Genomic DNA, 23342 nt, shown 5'->3' on the forward strand with positions numbered 1-23342 from the left:
GAGACAAAAAGTAAATAACATCCCGTAAATTTAACCATTTTGTGACAGAAAAAGTTAAGAAAAATACCAGTGTTATTATTCAAAACCTTCAAACTTTCCTTTTGTAATATATAGTGCTACTTTTTGCAGTTTGTCTATCCAGTGAATCAGCTGAGTTTTGTAACAAAAATATCAGCTCTATTTATTCCTCTGTGATCATATTGACAGCTGCCCTTAATTTGGTCAAATTATGTAATTTGTTGCTGTTGCAGGCCCACTCATTGTTAAGGTTGTCCTGTATTTCCCGTAATAAGAAACTATTTCAGATACAACTTCATTAATGTAGCTTAAAATTTTACTAACAGACTGATCTGAAAAGCTGCAAGGAATGGTTTTGTGGAAAGTGATGTGTTGTTGATCTTGAGAAAATTTCTTAAAATTTGACATGGCTTTCAGACATTAACTTGAAAGCTTTCAGAAATCTGTCTTCACTTAGTTGACCCTTCCCTTCCCTGTATTCATCCTTTTCTCTCATTCAGCCAGACCATGAGTTACTTCAGTTTGTGAATTATAGAAAGATTTTCCCATAATTACCTTTCTAGGTGCTTCAGCTGGGATCAGGGTCAGGGCTTTAAAATGGAATAGAAAAGCTTTGTACACTGAGTGTTATTTCTGTTAATAGTTTGGTAACTCTAAAGAAGATAATGAAAACTGCGCTTTAAATATGTGAAATGCCATGTTATGCTAAATTACCTGAAAAAACTGGYCGAAGCAGCTTATATTGGCTTCCCTGGCCTTCATTCCCTTTGTTATTGCATATGCTTACTAAATGGGGGAACCACTGTCTAACTCATATGAGTATTGTAATAATTTAAGCGGTGTTTGTGAAGAATTCAGTTGCTATAGTGAGGAAATTATTAATTCTATTTTCGAAGAGTCTAAATAATGCCCTAAATAAAGACTAAAGGTCACTGACTAAACAAAGAGATCTAAATAGGAAATACCTGTTGACTAACTGAGCAACATTCATCTTGTAATTGTGGTCTGTAATAAGACAGTTATATGAYTGTGCATTTAAAAACTGTATCATATATGCATAAAGGAGCAAAATTAAAGTAATATTGCTGAGCGTAAATCATTCATTATGAATTTAGTTTCCCCTGTCTTTTGTGGATAAAGAGAATAGCCAATTAAAATTACAAACGTGTATTAACTATATAGTGTTTATGATTTCCTTAAAAAAAAAAGCTCCAGACTTTTAAAATTTACTTTAGTATTTAGTTCAAAAAAAAAAATTTTTATTATTGTTAAAAGCTACAAAACTAAAAATATTACTACACATTTATGTTATGGCTTTGTTTGAAAAACAGCCTAAAAATAGTTAATTCTCTGATCTTAAGCTCTCCTGCTGAACAGTTTTTCTGTGGAAAGTTCCATATATTCCCCAGGTGCCTCTGTTACTGTACAAAAACATATATTTATGTAAATTCTGTTTAACAAGGTCTTAACCTTAGCAAGGTTTCTTTCCATCTTTCTTTGTGTATACTGTCATACTAAAAGTTTTCTCTGTAACTTAAGGATAAGTGCTGTTTTGTACCACACAGTTTTATCCTTTGTTTTGTGAATGTGGTTTTGTGCATTTTCCCATGAATATTTAGTACTGTTTTGTCAGTTAGAAACTAACACCCTTCTGTATCAATAAATCAGAGCATGACAGGTGTTAAATGTTTGTTGAATCTTACTTGATTTCTGCTAAGAGGAGTCACACAAACTYAGTTGTGTAATGTGTGTTGAGTTCTTCAAGCTAGAGAAACTGTATTGCTTTTTAAATTTTTTTCTCCATCACTTAACAATTTTTAGTTTGGATTACAAAAGGTTTTTATTTATTTTGAATAAAAAGATCACTATAATTTGGGGATAGTGGTAGACATGCTAATATAGAAATACATATACATCAAAATATATTGTACTTAAATTGAATGTATCAAATAGTATTTATTGTAAAGAATTTCCCTGTTTTTACAACTAAGATTTTTATTAACACTTAAAAATACCTGAATGAAAATCGAGAATGCAAATTTGAAAGATATTATTAATACAAGTTGAAGTATGCATTAAATACAATATAAGTACTCAAACAAATATGTTTGTTATTTTCCCTCAAAGGGTCTTATGATTTAGAGTTGTTTTTGCTATCATATATTTAAAAATAGAACAGAAAATGTTTTGTTCTGTCTTTTAATATCAATCTGTCTGTCTTTTCTTCTTGAGGTTGAAGTGGATCGTTTCCAGGATACAAAGAGRCTTCTTCATGACTACTATAGGGCAATGGAAGGAAAAATCCCAACAGATGGCAGTCAAGGTTTTACTAGAATTCCATTGTTAGATATTATTGATTTAGAGCAGAAAGAGGAACAAGTCAAATCAAGAAGGTAAAAATGCATTATTAAATTATAAAAATATCAATAAGTATAATGTATTGATAGACTTGTGGGTATATTTCCAAGGACAGGTGAATAAGAATTTTTAGCTAGTCATTATAGTCAAATGATGTATTTTAAATCATCTGATAGATTTAATTTATCCCTGATTTTTGACTGATCTACCTACATCATGTCCACTAATAGATGTCTGAATTATCAAACATTTAAAAATCTTAGAAAGAAATCTGCTAGAGAAATGTTTCTTACTTCACCCTGCTTTGCAAACAGTTTCCAGCACAATCCTCATGTAAGTTAAACATTATTCTGGAACATTAACAGGTTTAAAATTGGCACAAAGATAATTAAACAAATTATGGGCTGAGAGATATAAATCAAAGCAGCCTAGAAAGATGCACAGAACTGAATGTTCACGGAACTGAATCCAAGATAAGGGATACTATCAAGCAATTTCACAGTTTTAAAAATGCTGTAATGGGATTGTGCTTCTATCCCATGTAGAATATATCAGCAGATCACTCACTCATTTGACCTAGTTAATAACAGATGGATAACATGTATTATTATTCCTTATCTTCTGTAGTTACACTAGCCAATTTTCTTGCCATCCACACATTTTACAATTTTTGGCTGTAGAGAAAGTTCTTCCTTTTCCTGTTGCTATTGGCTAATTTGAAAATAGTTTCTATTCTATTTCATTATATTAACATATTCTACAATATAGCTGTAAAATACACTTTACAAAGGCTATCATGAACTATGCCTTATATTTTATTTTTAAGGATTCCTCTAGTTTCTCGTAAACCGCCTTCACCGGATATAAGTACTACCAAGCCAAAAAGCAAGGGAACTCCAGTGAAGTGTGTTAAGGATGAGAATTCTTCTGAAAATGTAGTGGCCACTTTGGGTAAAGATGAAAAACTAATTACTGATACATGGCAAACAGCAGTAACAGCAGTGACAAATATGGTAAAAAATGTTTTATTTGCTCAAAGATTTGTGGATGGAACAGTCAAAGCCTCCCACTCTRTACGCAGCCTAAGCACACAGCCTGTTCATTGTGTATCTCAATTTCATGCCTGTTACTCCATCACTGGTATTTTCATTGAATACATTTCTGTTTCTATGAGGAGAATGATGGAATCTCTGTAGTAACAGATCCCTAGAAAGTCTATGTTTATTATTGACTCCTTCATTCCACTACTTAGATAAATATTTTGGACCTTTGCTCTATAAAACTACTTCTTCCATGATAAACTCCCTTATCCCTCAATAGAAGCATGAGAAGAGGAACAAATTTTGTCCTCTGAAACAACATTTGCTCAAACCTTTTAAAACTTCAAAAGCTGTGGCTACATTCCTTTATATATATATGTATATACATACATATATATATAGCTAGAAGTAGATTAGGTGGGCTTTTCAAATGGCTGGTTTCTAGATAAGCCTTTTTTTTTGAGATCATTTTAAAGCAAATGAATGCCTGCACCATTACAGTGTAGTTGTAGTCTTGCTTTGCATACTGTAGATTCATACTTTTCTCATTTTCCAAGAGTGCTTAGAAAATATTATAAAAATTAAAAAACCATCTTCCACTGTCTTGGCCTTTTTGCTGTAKAATTTCATTTTTTCTAAATAATCAGAATGTAATCAATTTTAGTTAAAATATCTTCTTTGTTTTATATATGTATATATGTACGTGTGTATGTATYGGCACATATTTGCAGGAAGTACAGGCTATTTAAAACAGTAGATGTATAGTACTGATACTATGTGCTTGACTAAGTGTGCAAATATGATGTCAAGGTAACAGCTGAAATACAGTCTAAAGAAACAGAGGAAGAAAAAGAACGTCAGCAGCTAGAACTGAAAGAAAGAGAACATCTAATATCTTCCCAGACAATGGCAGGCAAAACTACTGGAAAAGATGGCAGAGATATCAAAAAGTTCTCTCCCAAATCAGCAACTAAAAAGAAAGGTATTTGAAATGCAGTGTTTTTAGAGACTGTGAAGCTACTGAAATTTAAATATTTCAGTAATATGGAAAAAGTAATGCAAAACATTTAATTCTGGTTTTGAAATGTCAGATGTGATACTTAAGTGTGAAAAGCTGGTAGTGGTAAAGGAAGGCAGAGGCCATAGAATGACAGTAGGGTAATTCAGGCAGTCTACTGGGAGGAGTCCTAGCTTGTGATGCTGTTTATACATGTTTTTCTTCATAAATATTTCCTTGAGCAGATAATGGTTTAAGTAACTTCCATTTCTTTCTGCAAAATGGCATARCTTCAATAGGAAGTAAGGACAGTAGCCCCACCTTACATCTTTTGTAAAAGCATATTCCTGCAAAGTGAGAGAGGGGCTTGAGCCCTTGATGGTGACCTAAAAATCTAAGTATCCTGTTTCCCACGTGAAAGCTGTAACTGCAGAGTTTCTCTAAATACAACCCTGAAAAAATATAGCCCTGAAAAGACTTAGCCACATGGACACCTCATCTATGAACCTGAGGCAGTGTTAGATGTGTGCTTAGCTGATCAGTCCAAGGGAATAGCAGATTCTTAGATTCCTAAATAAGATTTATGATAAAAAATCAGCAGTTATAAACTATTATGTGGATTGTTTCTTGGGACTGAATCTCATTTTAGATTTGGTACTAGATGTCTTAACCTGAAATCACAAATCTATAAAGTGTCAGAACTGCAACTTAACCTCAGCTGTGCATTCCTTGTGATACAAGTGCCGACATTAACTGACGCTTGTTTGATTTTATGCCAGTTATGGTGATATTGTGGTACTCACGCAACAGAATTCTCTTAGTTGCAGCTATAGGCTAGTAACTGAGAGATGTAATTTACCACATGTAATTTTATCATTTCTAGATTTGACTGTTTGCTTTATGTTGACCTGATATATCATCCAAATGCCATTGTTATTTTTCCATAACATCTACCTCTTCTCTGTTCTTCTAGAACAAGGCAGTTACAAAGATCAGTATTTCTGAGTAATAGTGTTGTGACTGCAGAAATATTTTCTGCAGTATTCAAAAACAAAATGGTAAAATACCTTTACAATAGCTATTCACAGCAGAGTAAGTTAAAACAAGCTGTAGTTCAACCCTACAAAAACAGCTAATAGATTGTTTTAAAAAGGCATGAAATAACATAAATCATTTTTTCCTCCCTGACATTTTACATTTTTCTTTTCAATTGCAATGTTATTCTGCTTTGATGGTAACCAACAATATTTAATTACATAGCATTTTTATTACAATTTACTTCACTTGAATTTGCTCTGAAAAGAATATTTATCATTCCAAAGAGGTTTACTTACGTGCAGATTGTCATAAATTGGTAGATTTTAAGGTTAAAGAGGTCATTTTGGCCATTCAGGATCTCAGCAGAGGCTGTGATCATATCAGTCATGATTTTTCATGTTTTTCCAAAATTTATGTTGTTATTTAACTGATTTTTCTATGTTTGTATATGCCAGAGTAATTTTGTGTCATGTTAATCTTAGCAGGTCATGCAGATGTAAATCAAACACCTTAAAGAAATCTAAGTGTGTTATGCTGACACAGTACACTTGAGTAACCACATTTGTATTCTTATAAACAAGTAAGGCAGAAAATGCCAATTTTATTTCAAAATATGCACTATATTGTGAGTAAGTGCACACTTATCTGCAAAGTCCAAAGACTTTTTAAGGTGCCTACTTTTTTGCAGGAGCACCTCCTCCTGTACCAGTGGTTGAAGTGAGTGCTCCTCCTCTAACAGAAGAAGAATTAAAGAAACAAGAAATGAGACTTAAAATAAAGCAGGAATATTTTAGCGCCCTTGAACATGAAGGTATGTTACCATTTGGTTACTTACATTTAGGGGTGATTACTATTCCTCAGCTAGACATTCAAAACTGTCCACAAACTCTTTTGGGGAATTCAGATGGATGAGTAAGATAAAGGAGACTAGAAAAAGGAGGACTATCTGGAGAAACAAGGAAATTTTTTAAGAAGTAGTCATCAGTGATTTCGTGGTAAATATATTCTGAATTGAAGATGTGTTTTTCATTGTTCTTTTTGTTTCATTTCTTTTGCTTTTCCATTAATAAAAAATTTTTCATCATGGGGGAATAAGTTTGACATGAATGATTAGCCATCCTTTGCTATTGGATGAATTGTATTGATCTGGGGAAGAATTTGATAGTAATTAGATATTTCAGTGAGTCCCAAGTTCTCTGAAAGCAGATTTTGACTAGAAGAAAAAGACCTCATTCTCACTAAAGGGAAGATAGAACTTAGCTGTTATACACTCTGTTTAGCAGCAGTTGGCTAAGCATCAACATGTGAATAATTCATTGGTAGGGCTTTTTTTTTTTTTTTTTTTTTTTTTTTTAGTTTTTTTTTTTTGGCTAGCAGTTATTACAAAGAGTAGAGGGCAAATAGCAGTTAATAAAGAAAACAAGTTCACAGGGCTTCTTTAGGCCCAGTTCATACCAAATGCTTGTATGTGTACCGCCTTCATCAAGGTTTAATTCCAAAGCAGCTTAAGAATAAATATTGTAAAAATTTGGGAATATGAGGAAAGGAATAGTAGTAACTTAAAGGCTCATAATAGCATGAAGACAAACTTCAATGATTCAGTGAGATGCTCTGTTTTCTTAAGGTTGTTTCATCTTCATTTATATTTAACAAAAAAGCCAAGAGAAGCATGTAAGGAAGACTAAACATTTTGAGCTGTATTTCATAATGACACAAGCACAAAATTTGTTTCACTTGCAGTTTTGGTGATTGAATATATCCATAGTTATACAGATACATATTTAAAGACCTGCAAACCATCACTATGTGTGGATAGCTGCTAAGTTTTTAATGTTGACTTCATATTCCATTTCTCAGTTCCATCAGAGTGCTTTGCTTTTTATGGTGCTCCTATTGAGAGAGCAGTTTTATCACTGGAATACAGTATCTGCTTCTGAAAATACAAGGAGACAAAAATGATCATACATTTATCCTAGTGGCATAGCAGTGGCATGAGAGCAACTACTCAGAGAAAATGCAGAGAAGCCACAAATAAGGCAGCGTTGCCTTAAACAGTACTAAAGGAGGGTGACTGGATAGGCAGAAAGTGTCTTCTGAGATACTTTCAGTTCCTTCTAATCTTTACTCTGCTATTAATTTTATATCTTTTAGACATGTTTTCTTCAAAATTCATCCGTAACAGGCTACTCACAATTGCATCATTAAGTTTCTATGTCTTTTTGCTTTATTGATTTTGTTGATTAAATTCTATGTCACTGTCTRCTTACACATCTCCTGCAACTCTGTATGAGTTTCATTAAGTTATTTGTAACCCTGTGAATTCTATTTATAGAGGATCCACTTTTGTAAAATACATGGTGAAATAGGAGTGATTCTGAAAAATAAATAGTTCAAGAGTATGCTATTTAAATACAAGTTAATGTGTCCTTAAGAGTCAGAATCTTCCTCAAGTTTTATAAACATTAACTGTTATGAAATTATTGTTTAAACAGCAGGAGCTGCAAAATCTCAACTAGAGCTTATAAAAAAGAAAGCTTTAGCATTTGTTGAAGAGCTGACAAGGAAAGTAGAAGAAATGTACAAAGATATGGAAAACTGGCTTGGAGCCAGATTCCTGGCAGAAATGTCTAGGTAATGTATATCCAATTTTAAACAGGAACTTTTATCTTTTAAAATGAAAGACTATGCAAATAGTAGTAGTGCTTGCTATATGGTTATATATTGAGGCAACGAAGTTGGAAAAATATATAGAGAGAAAATAGTAATTTTATTTCATGATATAAATAATTTTACCTTAAGATATCTTGTTAACACCAAGACGGTAATACCTTATTTCCTGTATGATAAGAAGGTTCTTCTGGCAGTAATAGAGGTAATTATCAGTCCTACTGTTTTTCTAGACTAGACTAGAGATTTGGCAGATTTATGAGCACTAGTAGGCAACCAGATATTCTGTTACTAGAAACCTGTATGTCAGTTCAGTAGCTTTGGTCACTTTGGAACAGTGGAGTTCTTTTCTTTCTTAGGCTTCACACATGCTGGAACTCTACACCTACTGCTCTTGACATTATGTATAACATTTATCAAAATTATTTTAAGGATCATTAAATAATAAATGCTTTTCTTGGCCATTTTTCTATCCTAGTAAATAAAATGTGCTTGGAGCTGCTACTTGACACTTAGGCTACCTGGCATGGAATGGCCTATGTCCCTACCATTAAAGTATTATACTTCTCCAAAGAAAGAAGTCACATGCAAATTGCTTTTTGGAAATGATCTCTGGCTTGTGCTAACTTTTGAACAATATCTGAGAATTGTGTGGGACAGTGCTAGTTGGTCTAGGCCAAACATGTGCTGAGGGATATTTTACTAATTTAACAGTTCAGACAGTTGACTTCTTTCCCTGTGCAAGTCATATGTATTCTACTTGTAACAGGAGTTCATGTGCTTCTTCGGATGAAGAGATCCTTCTTTGGAGAATGCTACTCTGCAAAGTGCTCTGTAGAGCACTAGGTTTTCAGGACCTAGCAGAGGACAGGGAACTAGGATAGACTAAAGGAGGGCCTGAATATGTATCCTTCTCCCTATAAAATTGATGGAATTAATAAAAGTCTCATCCTTTCATATTTTTATGTCACATCCCTTTCCCTGGCTTTATTTGAAATCTTTACAATAGTTACAACAATTCTTGCTGCCATAGGAGGGTTGCACTTGCAAATGATTTGTCTTAGTATGGAATTCACACAGACAATTCATAATTCTTACCCTAGGGAAGCTACCAGAGTGTAAACACATTAAAATTTCACCATAAGTTATTACCATTGTGTATGAAAAAGTATTCATTGTTTTCTGTATTTACATTTTCAGTGTTGAAAAGCTGATTGAGGTTGCACGGCACCATATTGAAAGTTCTAGCAAAATCCAGTATGAAATGATTTTAGAAGAAACAGATTTCTTCATTAGCAGTGATATAAAAGTAATTCCTGATCCTGTTCCTCTACCACATCTTCCACCTGTAGAGACATCTGAAAATGGTACTCTAACTATTTCACAACTTACTACACTTCATAAACAGTTTCTACAGGTAGCACCTAAAGGTAAGAAGAAATTTTCTTTTTCACATCTTCAAGACTGTTACATACCTAATTAAAATTTAAGGTAACTGCCAGGAGCTACTAAGCATTAGCTGCCTATACCGATAAAGATCATGCTACAGTTAAAGATTATGCTATGTATAAAAGCAAAGTCATAATGCAGAATATTGTATGTGAAATATGAAATACCAGAATACCAGAAAGTTTTTAGTGTCTTCGCTATTCGCTTTTGTACTCTAAAGACTATGTACTTAATATTCAGTTAACAGGTATCTCTGTATGCTATATGTTTTTAAGAGCTGTACATATTATGCTTACTTTAAAGGTTCTCAGGATACTTGAGGCACAGATCAGTAGAAATGAAAGTCTTTAACTCATTTACTAATTCAGAACTCAGTGAAGACTGAAGCTGAATTATTTTAAAATACATTTTACTGAAACTAGTATTTTTATGAAACTATTATACTGAGTTCAGGCAAATTTTTAGTTGTAACCTTAAATCTTTGACATCAGTTGAATTCTTCAAGTCAGCTTGCACCAATTATTTTGAGTAACTTGCAAGTATTTACTGTATTTTTACTTTTGTATGGAAGTTTATTGTGTACTTCACTCTAATTATGGGAATGTTGGAGTTAGGACATTTGAAAATAACTTCTAGCAAAACTTAATACTGCTTGCTATATAAATACTATAAAATAATCTGGGTAAAGCATTTTGAAGTGAGATAGAAAGTAGTTAAACATGTTTACAGAGGGATTCCTTACACCTAGTCTTCCAAATTATAATTTTAGTACATGAATGCCATTAAGATCACAAGATGCAAGATGTAAATATGTATTTACAGTTTTGGATCCAAGTTTTCCAATATAATAAAGCCACAGAGGCGCACTGAAGTTGCATTTGATCCTTTATTCGGAAATACTTTCCATATATATTTATGGAAAAAATGCATTTAGCTTTTGAACATGAATTCATTTTAGTCAGAAACATAGTTACAGTTTTTCTTTAAAGAGATGCATATCCTTTTATCTATAGCCTAGGTGAACATGTGTATGCATGTAAGTATTTCAACCTGCTCTACAGAAATTTAAGTAACAGATAATAAAGCACATATAATGCCACGCGAAAGTAAAACCCTTTACTTTTGTAATCATTAGATAGTGCATAATAGGTTCCAAACTCTGAAGGTTTGTAATTTTATTGGTGGCAGACCACATCTTTCATACCAAAGACATTTCTATTAAAAATCCTTCACTGACTTAATGACACTACGATCTTAGGTTGATCTCACAACTGGCAGGACGAAGGTTATCATAGAATCATAGAATCAGTAAGGTTGGAAGGGACCTCTGGAGATCATCTAGTCCAACCTCCTTGCTCAAGCAGGGTAGACAGGGTTGCATCCAGGTGGACCTTGAAGATCTCCACAGAAGGAGACTCCACAACCTCGCTGGGCAACCTGGTCCAGTGCTCCATCACTCTCACAGTGAAGAAATTCTTCCTCACGTTCAGGTGGAACTTCCTCTGCTTCAATTTCTGCCTATTGCCTCTTGTCCTGTCACACAGGACAACTGAAAAGAGTTTGTCCCTGTCCCCTTGACACCCTCCCTTCAGGTACTTAGACACATTGATAAGATCCCCCCCCTCAGTCTTCTCTTCCCCAGGCTGAAGAGGCCCTGGTCTTGCAGCTGTTCCTCATAGGGCAGGTGCTCCAGCCCTCTGATCATTTCTGTAGCCCTACGCTGGACTCTCTCCAGTAGCTCCATGTTTCTCTTGTACTGGGGAGCCCAGAACTGGACACAGTACTTGAGATGAGGCCTCCCCAGGGCTGAGTAAAGGGGCAGGATCACCTCCCTTGACCTGCTGGCAACACTCTTTACAATGCACCCCAGGAGACCACTGGCCTTCCTGGACACGAGGGCACATTGCTGGCTCATGGTCAATTTGTCATCCACTAGCACTCCCAGGTCCTTCTCTGCAGAGCTGCTCGCCAGAAGGTCAGCCCCCAGCTTGTACTGGTGCTTAGGGTTATTTCTCCCTAGGTGCAGGACTCTGCCCTTGCCCTTGTTGAACCTCACGAGGTTCCTCTCCACCCAGCTCTCCAGCCTGTCCAGGTCTCTCTGAATGGCAGCACAGCCCTCWGGTGTGWCAGCCACTCCTCCCAGCTTGTTGTCATCAGCAAACTTGCAGAGGAGGCACTCTGTCCCTTCATCCAGGTCATTGATGAAAAAGTTGAACAGGATGGGACCCAGTACTGAACCCTGGGGGATGCCACTAGCCACAGGCCTCGAACTAGACTCCACGCCACTGATGACGACCCTCTGAGCTCTGCCTTTCAGCCAGTTCTCAATCCACCTCACTGTCCACTCATCTAACCCACACTTCCAGAGCTTCTCTAGGAAGATGTTATGGGAGACAGTGCCAAAAGCCTTGCTGAATTCAAGGTACACAACGTCCACTGCTCTCCCCTCATCTACCCAGCCAGTCATTCTATCATAGAAGGCTATCAGATTGGTTAAGCAAATATTTTTATTTATATTATGGTAATGATGCATGCCAGGAAACCACAGGGTTGAAATGACTCCTTAGACTCCACTCAGAAAACCACAGGGCAGTCTGCACAGATAACATCACAAATGACAGCACAGTTATTACAATGATATATCTTGCACAAGACAACTGCTTTCTTCTGAACCTTTATTGTTTCAATATTTTCAGCTTGGTGGTCAGGCCCAAATAAAATAAATTTATCCTGATTCATGCTGAAACATTAATTTTTCTTAGTATATAATATATCTAAATGCTCAGATTTCAAATATGTGTGTACAGTAGGAGACAAATACCCTGGGTCTTCCACTCACCTTCCCTAGCTCCAGCTGAGATGTGCAGCTCCCTCTCTTGTCCCTTCCTGCTGTCTAGGACAAGGATAAGGAATGGTATTATTTAAAATTAGGTCCCCAAGAACATGCAACAGTTTTTTTTTTTTTTTTTTTTTTTTTAGGAAGTGAAGCACAAGCTCTGGAAGTCATCTTTAAAATACTTTCTCCCATTCCCCTACACATTGTAAAAACAAGCTACAACCCAGGCTTCATAAGACAATCATTATTATAGAGTCTCCACACTTAATACACTGGCACTCTAGTACACAGGACTGAGGCAGTTGGACAGCAGCTCTAAAGGAGATACCAAAAAATTACCCACTAATAACCCCTTTCTTGTAGAATATCCAAATCGACCTAGATTTTCTGCCAAAGACACCCTACTTTTCAAGTTATTTGCAAGAGCATTACCATTACAGATTCAGCTCTTAAATACACCTTCAAATCTGATAGTGAGATGATGGGAGCATAAGAGACATAGGCTTTAGGGAAAGTGTACCAATCTTCTTTACTATGTAAATAGCAAAATTCCTGAATTTGTTCTGAAAATGGAGTATTAGGCTGATTTCTTTTATAGCATTATGGAGATTGCATAAAGGAAAATTTTAAATAATTGAAATCTTTCAATTTATCTAGAAAACCAAGAAAGAAAAAAGAAAGAGTAACAAAGGAGAGACCACTAGTATGTAAGAAATAAACATGTAAACATTTTTTCAAAGGATGTTTGCCAAACGTCAATAAGATGTCTTTTCGAGATATGTTCAACAAATTGCCAAAATGAAAGACAAAATGGGAGTTCCAATTAGTTGGGGACTTACAAAAAAATCTCCTAAAAATTCTAAACAGTTTTGTGTTTCCTAGGAATTTAAAGTATTAAGGAACTGCTGATGCATCATAGACAACTTTGTTCTATCCTGCACGCTTGGTTCTCCATGAAGACACACTACTCACTATGCTAAGCAACGATGGACAAAAGATATGACCTATGCTGGATCCTCCTACCTGTTAACACAGTCTTTCATTTGATAAGGAAATCTTTTTAAATATGTTTTTGCATTATTTTGAGTGCCTTTGCCCTAATTAACTGTGGCTTTGCAGTATTTCTTCATTTCACTAACTTTTTTCAATCAATTCCTTGTCTTATAGCCTGAACATATACATATATATTATAATTATATAGCCTGAAAAATGTGCTCATTTTTTATAGGAAGAACTGTGTCAGGTCTGAAATTTATCTACTAACACTCAGTTTTTCTCTTTTCTTTCCTGGATTCTCTTTGATGTTTTCTGTTCCTATCAACAAAATTAAAATAACCATTTGTTAGATCTTTCCCCCTCTGATTCCTTTCAGCATTATCTTCTTCCTATGACCACATCTGTTGCCAATTGAATTAGCATACATCTGGAATTTATCAGTTTTATTCTAAAGGTGCTTCAGTGACTCCAGTTTTGGTATTGCTTTGCACTATCAAACTTTATCCCAGATTTTATCCTCCTTTTTTGAGTAAATTACACAAGTGTATTTTTAATTGCGTTCTTTTTTTCACAATCATGATCTTCATGAACCATTCCAGCTTGAATTATAGAAGTGGTTACTCATCATAAACAATCTTCAAACAAGTTTTAAACATTTCTAAATCCAATAGCAAAAAATTGTTTAAAATGCCTATTTTAAAAAACTAAATTATCCTGCTAAGATATGAGCTATCCTCAGTGATTCTGCTGGAGCTTATGATTCCAGATTTTGTCAGCTATAGAGAACAGCCAATGACTAATCTATTTTTAGTTGGCTTGTCAATTGATTTTTACTATATTGCTGGATTTGAAATAGATAAGCATATCAAAGTGTGCATCCTATTCCAATGAAATTTTGCCTTTTTGGTAGAAGTTTTTGTTGAGGAAGAAAGAATTGCACTCTGATCATGAGTAATGTCTATAGGTTATTTTACCCCTTCCTAATTACTTTTGTAGAGACACTTCAAGAGCACTGTAAGTTCATGAACTGATGGGAGTAGAGAGTGAAGCTCACATGTGAGCATATAAATAAGTTCTGCATCTCTAGCTTTTATCTTTCCTGAGATTAGATTTATTTTCAATGTGCTTCTTCCAAAATTTGAAAATAAGAAAAGCTAGGTTTGTAGATTGAGGAAGTATCTTGTACTAGACAACTGATACATATAGAAAATGGATAAACATTTGGGCTCAAAAGCCCAGGATAGATATAGTACCTCTCCCTACAGATAATGGAAAATACAGTAATTCTACTGACTGGTATTTTCACTTACATCTGCTGTTAGGTCTCTTGCTAAATCATATACCTTATTTAATTTCAGAAGCCCATGACTGTTTTTCTTTCTATGCTGCTCAAAAATATTTGTATCTAATTACTTTTATAAAACATCTTAAACATGCTTGTATATGCATATGTGTATTTGAATACATACATACATACATATTCATATATATATATATATGTACACACATATATAAAAGTATTAAGATCCCAAGTAGCATAACAAAGGGCCTCTCTTTCCCCTCATTGCATTTGTGCAGAATCAGACATATCTTACTCTGCATGATTCTAAATTTAAAATCCCAACTCTTGGTAATTAGTAAAGAGCATGCATGTAACACCTCAGAATCAGGAATAGTCTTTAATGAAGAAATGAAGTAAATATTTACAGTGAAATTCACCTGCAGGGGATGATTTATCTCAATAATTAGAGGGAATTAATCATATTCTTGAAAGCCTATCTTTTCCCTAATGACAGAAGTATTTCAGATTACTAGCTTTTAGACTACAGAAATTCACTGAATGTGATCTAGCTGAAGAATTTATTTCATTCATTCATCATTACAGTATTGCCACAGATTCCAGTGTGTAACTTGTGCAGGTCTTTGTCATATAAATATTAGTTAGAAATTACTATGGAAGTTCTTTTCTCAGTGAAAATGAAGGGGAACAGGACTCTGTTCAAATATTTTAGTGAATTCTATTCATATTTTGTTGCTTGTATAAATTTATAATCTCTGTCTTTCTTACAGTCTCGCTTGGTTTGGGCAAATGTTTTCATGCAGTGTCAAACTGAAATTTAAAATCAAAATATTTTTACTGCTATTTTGAGAATCTTTGGAAAATAGACTCCTTTGTGTCATATCTATATCTTGCATTTGAGGCCTTGTGATTGCTTGTTATTCCTTCTGTCCTTTAAAATACCACTGCTTTGGTTCACGGGGTGCCTATCTACTGTAAAATTATATTGCTATCATTCTTAATTCTCTTTAATTATAGTTTATTTTTCAGTTTTYAGTTTTATTTTTGTCATAATCTTTATTTATTCCACTGAATTAATTTTTTGCTTGTTATGTTTATTATGTTGCTGCACTGCTTATTGAAACATATGTAAATATTTGTGAATGTCACCTTTTGCATACTGAATGATACTTGTAATGAAAAACAATTCTGCCTCATGTAGTCTTTTTTACATTAGTTTTCCCTTTGTCTTCATTGATGACAAACATTTATGTGAAAAACAAGTTGCTTCATAAGCAGTGAAGGCTGGCTTCCTTTTGTATTCTGGGTTCTTTCCAGAGTACCACAGCAATAAATCCAGCCCTTTCCCTTGTTCCCAAATTCTTCTGTTCCTTTCTATGTCCCTTAGCCTCATTTCATAAAGCTGTTGTCTTTCTGCCATGTTCTCCTACCTACATTTCTTGCTTGTGCAGCTAGAGCCAAGATATATTGTTTGCTGTGTGTGGTCTGGAACTGAGTGTAAGCTGGCTATTGCTTCTTGCCCACAGAGAGAGTTCTGCTGTTTCCCAATGAATAGATTTCAAGGTTTATTGCCTCAGTTTTGCATGGACTTTGTTTTAGCTATTTGAGTGCTTTCTTTTCAAAGCCATGAAATTACACAAACTGTGTGCTAAAAGAATCATTAAATTATCTGCCAAAAGGAGTAGCTTCATGAGTTCTGGAGACAGAATTTTCAAAAATGTCAGTTTATGGCATTTACTCCTACAAAATATGAGAATAGCCATCTTGAGAACAATTTGGGAGAATAGTCTCAATATTCTGAAGATGTCTCCATTTTGAGAACAAAATGTGAAACTTTTACAGTTTTTCTCAAAGCAGTAATGAAATCATTCTGCAGAGAAATGTACTTCAAGAATATCGGGTCAATCAAGTATACTGTAGAACATCTTATTCATTCTGAGACAGGTACTTTTTATGCATTTGTGCACTTGCTCAAAGTAAGCTTTTCTGTTAATGTTGGGTATAATGGGCACATAAAAGGTTCATGACCTCAGCAGTATCTTCTGGAGGCATTTTGCCTGATGGACCATTCTGAATTCTATTTCCTGAACCAATTTTTCATGAAATGATATTGGATATTTCTGCACTTCACTGGTTGCAGATTCTGACAAACCTCTGGTAGTCAAATGAAACTTTGAGTTAGAATTGAGCATTCCTACATTGGTCCTGGGTAGCCTTCAAGTGATGTAAGATATTTCAGTTTTCCTTGTTCATTTTTTTGATTGTTTATTCCAAGTCACTGTTTAGTCCTAAATTAACAAAGAAAAAGTAGAAGGAAAAAAAAGGAAAATAAAATTGGTAATTTAGGAAATAAAAACTTCTATATTTAGTTGTTTCTTTTTAAATTATAGCTATAAGAGCACTGAAGCAATTTAAAGGCAAGAGTAATTCTTCTAGCAAGAAAGAAGTTGGTGACCAAGGGAAAGACAAGAAAGATTTGAAACATCAGAGAACAAAGAGGAATCTCCAGTTTTCAAAAATATGGCTAACAAAATATTCCTGGTTAAAATACGATGATGAAAGGGGGATAATGTTCTGTGCATTGTGTCGTAAGCATAATGTGGATTTGGGGGAAAACATACATAATTTTTATTCTGGCACTGATGACTTCAAGCTTGAATTTATAAATATACACCAGAGCAGTGAAGCTCATGCCTGGGCTACCTGCATGGAAGCTGCTAGTACTGCTTCACCAGATGTAGCTTCTGCTGAGCAGATGTTGAAGAGCATGAATGCCATAACATTAGGAAGAGTAGAAAATATTTTTAGAACGTGCCATGCTATCGCTAAATCTGGACGTCCCTTTACAGACCTTGACTGGATGTGCAAACTAGATGATATGAAAGGAGTGGATATTGGTTCTGTGTTTAGAAATGACAAATCAGCAAGAATGTTTATACATTTTATTGCTGAAGTAGAAAGAAAGGCTTTAAAAGAGCAATTGGAGAAATGTAAATTTTTCTCTCTCATTAGTGATGGAGTCACAGACAGTATACTCAAAGCTGCTGTTGTTTATGTACGTTTTGCAAATGAAGGAAAAGTCCATTGTCAGATTGTTGGGGTTCAACCTCTTCACAGAACTGACGCTTCAAGCATAAAAAATGCAATTGAGGAAACATTACAAATAAATCTTCAGCTCAATCTGGCAAGCCAAGACTGGTCAAGAAAATTAGTTGGGTTTGGAAGTGATGGGACAGATGTCATGGTAGGAGAAAACAATGGCGTAGCTAAACTTCTGAGAGAAATTCAGCCGTGTGTACAGTCTGTGCATTGTTTTGCTCACCGTCTCAAACTGGCTTACAAGGGAGCTTTGAAAAATATTCAACTATATAATATCTTAAGCAGTGTCTTGAAAAGTATGTATTATTTTTATCATAACTCACCTCTAAATAAGAACAATCTCAAAGCCACGTATGAAGCCATTAATTTACGCCCAGCTATTCCTTCTCGCATTGGAGGCTCCCAGTGGCTTGCTCGTCTACAAACAGCTCTCCAAATTCTCCTTAAAGGTTATCCTGCAATTGTTCTACATCTGAGTAAGGTAAACCATTTAAAAATTGGATATACCATTATGAAAAATTGATTGCTGTGGCTACTGTTGGCCCACACACTTGGCACATTCTTTTTCCTCATTGATTTCCAGATTGAAAGAGATTCAAGAGCCTCAAATCAGCAAAAGGTCAAAGGCCTTTTGCAAGTCCTTCTGAAAATGGAGATAGTCAAGTTCTCTCACTTCTTGTTGGATGTCATTAATGTCCTCAACATTCTGTTACGTGTTACTCTGGATCACAACTCTTCCATTGCAGATATATTTGCAACCATGCAGTCAACACTGGAAACACTCCACATGTATCAAACAAGGTCTGTAATTTCTAACAAACAGCTGAGTTGTAATCTAAGTTAGAATATAGCAAAAGAGTGTTATATATTGTTTTGTATTCTTTATCCTTCAGAGCTGGTCCAAAGGAACGCTTGATGGAGACTATTCCACACTTTCATGGTTATCAGCTTGTTGGAAATGGAAATATTTTATCAGTACGAACTAAAGTACTAAGTAATTTGATGAAGAGGTTGCATGATTATTTTTGCGATGCAAGTCAAGATGTTTTGAGAGCAACTACTATTGGAAGTTTTAAACTGTGGCCTGATAAAATTAAACAAGGTATAGGACTGTGATAGTGGCTATTTGAAGAAGTACATGTTCTAATTTTTTTGAAAGTATAAAAATATTTTTCTTTTGTCTCTGTTATAGAATTCGGTGAAAAGGAAGTGTCTATCTTAACTAAACATTATAAAGTCATACTAGAAGCTGCCTCTGTGAAAATCAGTGAAGTTGAAACAGAGTGGAGCATGTTGAAGTTAGAGCTATATAATAGGTAATAACAATACTGCATTTGTGTCTGTTTTGACAATTTAGAAGTATTTAGAGTATAATGAAAAGGATTTGGGAAATGTATATAGCAATACATAAAAACAGATTTTTTTACTGTGCTTTTTAGATTTCAGAACATCCAGACCTTGACATGGGATTCAGTGAATTCAGATTATTCAAAGAAGTATCCCAACATCCTGAGATTGGTAGATTTGATCCTAACACTGCCTGCAAGTTCAGCTGAAACAGAGCGAGGCTTTAGTAAAATGAAACTCACCATGATGCATTTGCATTCTAAACTGRTGTCTGAAAGTGTGACAGATCTTATGGTAATTCAGATGAATTCTCCAGATATCAAAAAGTTTGACCCCAAGAAAGCTATTCATCTGTGGAATACTACTTGGCAGAGAAATAGAAGACTTCAGGCAAATAATAAGATAATAAATGGAAGATCAGATTGCTCCTCTGAGTTTGATTTGGAGAGTCACTGTGGAAGTCACTAGAAGAAAATTCTTAGTTTTTACTTCACAATTGTTCTTGTAACATATATGGATATTTTAAAAGAATGTCTTGCAAGATTTGTGAGAGTAAAATTTGTATTTATTTTACAATGTTGCAATTCTAAAAGATGGCTTTTTTGTGTGCATATTCACTGCTGAATCTCCATTAGCTGTTTACATTTGCCCTTATATACCCAATTTCTCCAAAAGACACAAATCTGAAAAATAATGGAGTACATTGTGACCTTGCTGGCACTTGGACAGAAGGATGACTTATAACTTCTAACTGTTTATTGCTCTTACCTGTGTCATAATACATTATATCCACTGCAGCTAACAGTTATCTTAGTCTTAGTCTTTCATTGATTCTGAAAACCCTGATTTTATTTTTGATAAATGAGTAGAAAATCAGCGTATTATTTCTCTCAAATGATTGCTTGACCTCTGTAGCCTATGAATTTTGGGTCATGGCTTCTCTGCATATTTGTATGTCTTGCTACTTTTTATTCTCTTGTGGGCAAGGTTTAGCATGACCTTTTATAGATTTTTGTCAGAATTGTCCTTCACCAGACTTTCATACAGAGGCAGAACAGAGTCATTTTCCATTGCTGATTATTAAGTGCTCAAGTCAGTCTTCCCATAGCAAACACTCTTGTAGCCAGAATATGACTAATATACTTCACAACTTAAACTATAAATTTCCCCTGTAAGGGAAATACAATGCTGTATCTTTATTCTTAATTTGGAAGTTGAGAATGAGAACTTCAGAGAAGTTTCTGATTTCATAATTTGCTAGTTTCTACTTTTTAAATATTCTAAATACAACCTTCTACTTCATAATTTCCAATCAAGAAAAAGCATGCCAAGAGAGAATATTTCTACCATCAGTGGTAGAAATACCATCAATGGCAATGATTTCTATCAAACTAAAGCAAAATCCCTGATGATACTTCTTAGTTCTTCCAATATGAAGATGAACTGGAAATAATTCGTGAGAAAGGAATTTGAGGTTATTCACTTTAAATCAATTCTTTTTTAAGTCAAGATCTGCTCTGTACTTTCAGTATAAGACATGACGTGTCTAGTAATTGTAGAGGTATAATATGGGTATACCTTTAGCGTATGTATCTTAGATAATTCATGCTACTTCTAGGTCTAAATAGTTGCGTATGTCAGAAATAGAATAGGTTTTGAATGAATGCCTCACTAAAGGATGTTGGTCCAGTCAGGTAGAGTTAAATTCTTGGGATCAGAACATAAAATCAGTATTGGGCATTAGATGGTAGATTATAAAATACACATCTTTGAAATATATGTATTTGTGACTTCTCAGACTTCTCAGATTGTACTTTAGGTAATAAGTTACAGGATATGTATTATAGAGGATGCYTTATTAGATTAGCATTGCTGATTCTAAACATTTTATCCGAAGTCTCATAATAGTCAATATTTCCCTTTGAGATTTTCAAATGGGAAATTCCAGCTGTGATGAGATTAGAAAAAGTATATGAAAACATGTACCAGAAAGTCCAACAAGACTTTCAAAAAAGAAAGTAACAAACAAAAGCATACAGAATCTAATAATACTGAAGTAACTTCCACAGCTCTCTGGGACAGCATGACATTTTTGTATTGTTAGGATTGTAGATGCGGGATATGTTGCTTTTGGCAAAATACCAGAGAGACCGTAGTATCATAAAAACAATTGAAAAGAGACGTAAAAAACTTGTCTAAGTCCTGCAATGAAATGGGATCAAGTTTAGTCATACTATCTATAGCCAATATTTGTCCCTCTTTCTTATAAGCTTTGTAAAATATTCCACTCTAGATTTGTTTGTTCTTTTTTTTCCCTAGTGCTTTTTTTCCCTTGTCCTTCTGACTATATGGCTATTGAGAGTAATTATGGCCATTCTTTTTGTAACATTTTGTTTTAACCGGAAAACTATTGCTATGTATTCTCAGTCTTCCTTATATAGATGAAAGCAGTGTAATTCCTCTCAGGCCATGTTTTCTAACCCTGTGATGATTCTTGCTGCTTTCCCCAGGCTCTCTTTAGTTTGCATACATTCCTCTTGATCTGCAGCTTCCAAAACCGCACTCCAGTAGAAGCCTTAACAGAACTGAGAAAAATGAAGAATTGTTTCCAGCATCTTCCCATGTACTTTCTGGTGATTATGTTTACTCATTTTAGCTTGTGATCATCTGTAACCCCTAGAACCTTTTCTACAGAACTATTACCTTGGCAGTAAGGTTCCTGCCCTGACACAGGGCAGGTTCCTGATACAGTTCATTATTAGGTCAGCCTCGTGTAGTACTTCACATTTATTCTTATTGACTAGTGTCCTGTTTGTCTCAGGCTATATCTCCAATTTGTAAAGTTCATTTTGAATTCTAACCCTTTCTCTAATGTGCTTGAAGTCCCCTCTAGATTGTTCTTATCTGTAATACAATAAGAATATTAATTTATGCATTCTATTTCTCAAAGCTCATCTCCCATGACATTTACTTAATTATTTTSATCATCTATTTTTTCAAAATCTTTTTGAATTTTGATTCTTCCTTCAAAATGCTTGCTATCCTTTCCATTTGAACAGGCATCTACATGTTTAATAAGTTAATTCTTTGTTCAGTCACCTAGGGCATGTAACAAAATATTAACCAGAAGCAGCTTCTAGACAATGGGACTTCCCTGAAATGTGCTCCCATGTTGATAACTACTTTTCAAGTAGATTATTTTAACCAATTGTACTTCCAATATATAATAATTTAATTTAGACTAAATTTCCATAGCTTACATAAAAAGTGTCAGGTAGAGAAGTATCAAAAGTCTGAATAATAATTGCTAATGGTTCAGAAAGTAATTCAACTTAATCCTGTGACATAAAGACACTGCTTAAAGCTGGGAAGTAGCACTTGTTCTAAATGTCATACCCAATATAAGTGTCATGTGATCTTTCTAGGAAGTTGTTACTGCTCCAGAAATTGTGAATTTCGTAGAATGTATGTATTACTTATAGCTTGAGTAATAATTAGAACAGATGTCTTAAAAGTTTTCTCCATCTGTATTTGAGCACCACAGAGTTAGGTGAGTGATGCAAAATAATTCATGTTTACATTTTTGAATAAGTCTACTTGTTTATTTTAAGCTATTAAAGAGTTCTCTGTGACTATCATGGCTGCTTTACTTCTAATTTCTCCTTTGTGTGGCACAGCTTACTATTTTTCTTTTAATGCAGTGTATGAGAAAGGTGTTGAGGATAACTGTGAAATTATGCTTAAAATGTAGTATCATTCAGTAAGTGCAGGTTATCTTAAACATATTTCTCCTTACATTATATTTCTAAAATATTTGATTCTCCATTTATTTGTTTTCTCGATACGTTTATTTCTATCTTTCGTTGGAATGCCACCATTCAATAGGCTTCTGTCATGCAAAAAACTTTTAATTTTTAGACTCTCATTCAAATATTCCTTATTAATCAGAACCTAATTTAGAGCAGATACTCCATTGTGTCTTCCTCCTCTTCTGAATCAAAAATGGTTACTGCCTGACGCATTCTGTGAACTTAAAGAACTGTTTGTACTCTTCCTCCCTGTTTTATCAGACGTGTATATAATCCATGTTGTCAATGTCACAGGTCCTGTTCTTTTAACATGCTTGAATTTTTTTTTCAGAGATGTCTTAACTCCTGAATCAGAGCATGGATGTGCCAGGGCACTGCTTCTGTTTTA

At 34.5% G+C, this 23342-nt stretch overlaps 1 protein-coding gene across 1 annotated transcript in view; it reads left to right on the forward strand.

Moving 5' to 3' along the window:
- The window catches only part of SPEF2 (sperm flagellar and cilia associated 2), a 90947-nt gene that overhangs the window by 34948 nt on the left and 32657 nt on the right, over positions 1-23342 (forward strand). The window contains exons 22-32 of the mRNA XM_085297694.1: positions 2251-2411; positions 3203-3389; positions 4227-4398; positions 6140-6262; positions 7944-8082; positions 9319-9548; positions 17090-18279; positions 18382-18599; positions 18692-18900; positions 18991-19114; positions 19238-19605. Of these exons, the coding sequence (XP_085153820.1) occupies positions 2251-2411; positions 3203-3389; positions 4227-4398; positions 6140-6262; positions 7944-8082; positions 9319-9548; positions 17090-18279; positions 18382-18599; positions 18692-18900; positions 18991-19114; positions 19238-19605 (3121 nt within the window). The remainder of the gene's footprint in view (positions 1-2250; positions 2412-3202; positions 3390-4226; positions 4399-6139; positions 6263-7943; positions 8083-9318; positions 9549-17089; positions 18280-18381; positions 18600-18691; positions 18901-18990; positions 19115-19237; positions 19606-23342) is intronic.

The sequence above is a fragment of the Rhea americana genome, unplaced genomic scaffold (assembly GCF_003343005.1).
Source record: "Rhea americana isolate MKP2758 unplaced genomic scaffold, rheAme1 scaffold_13, whole genome shotgun sequence".
Lineage (NCBI taxonomy): Eukaryota > Metazoa > Chordata > Aves > Rheiformes > Rheidae > Rhea > Rhea americana.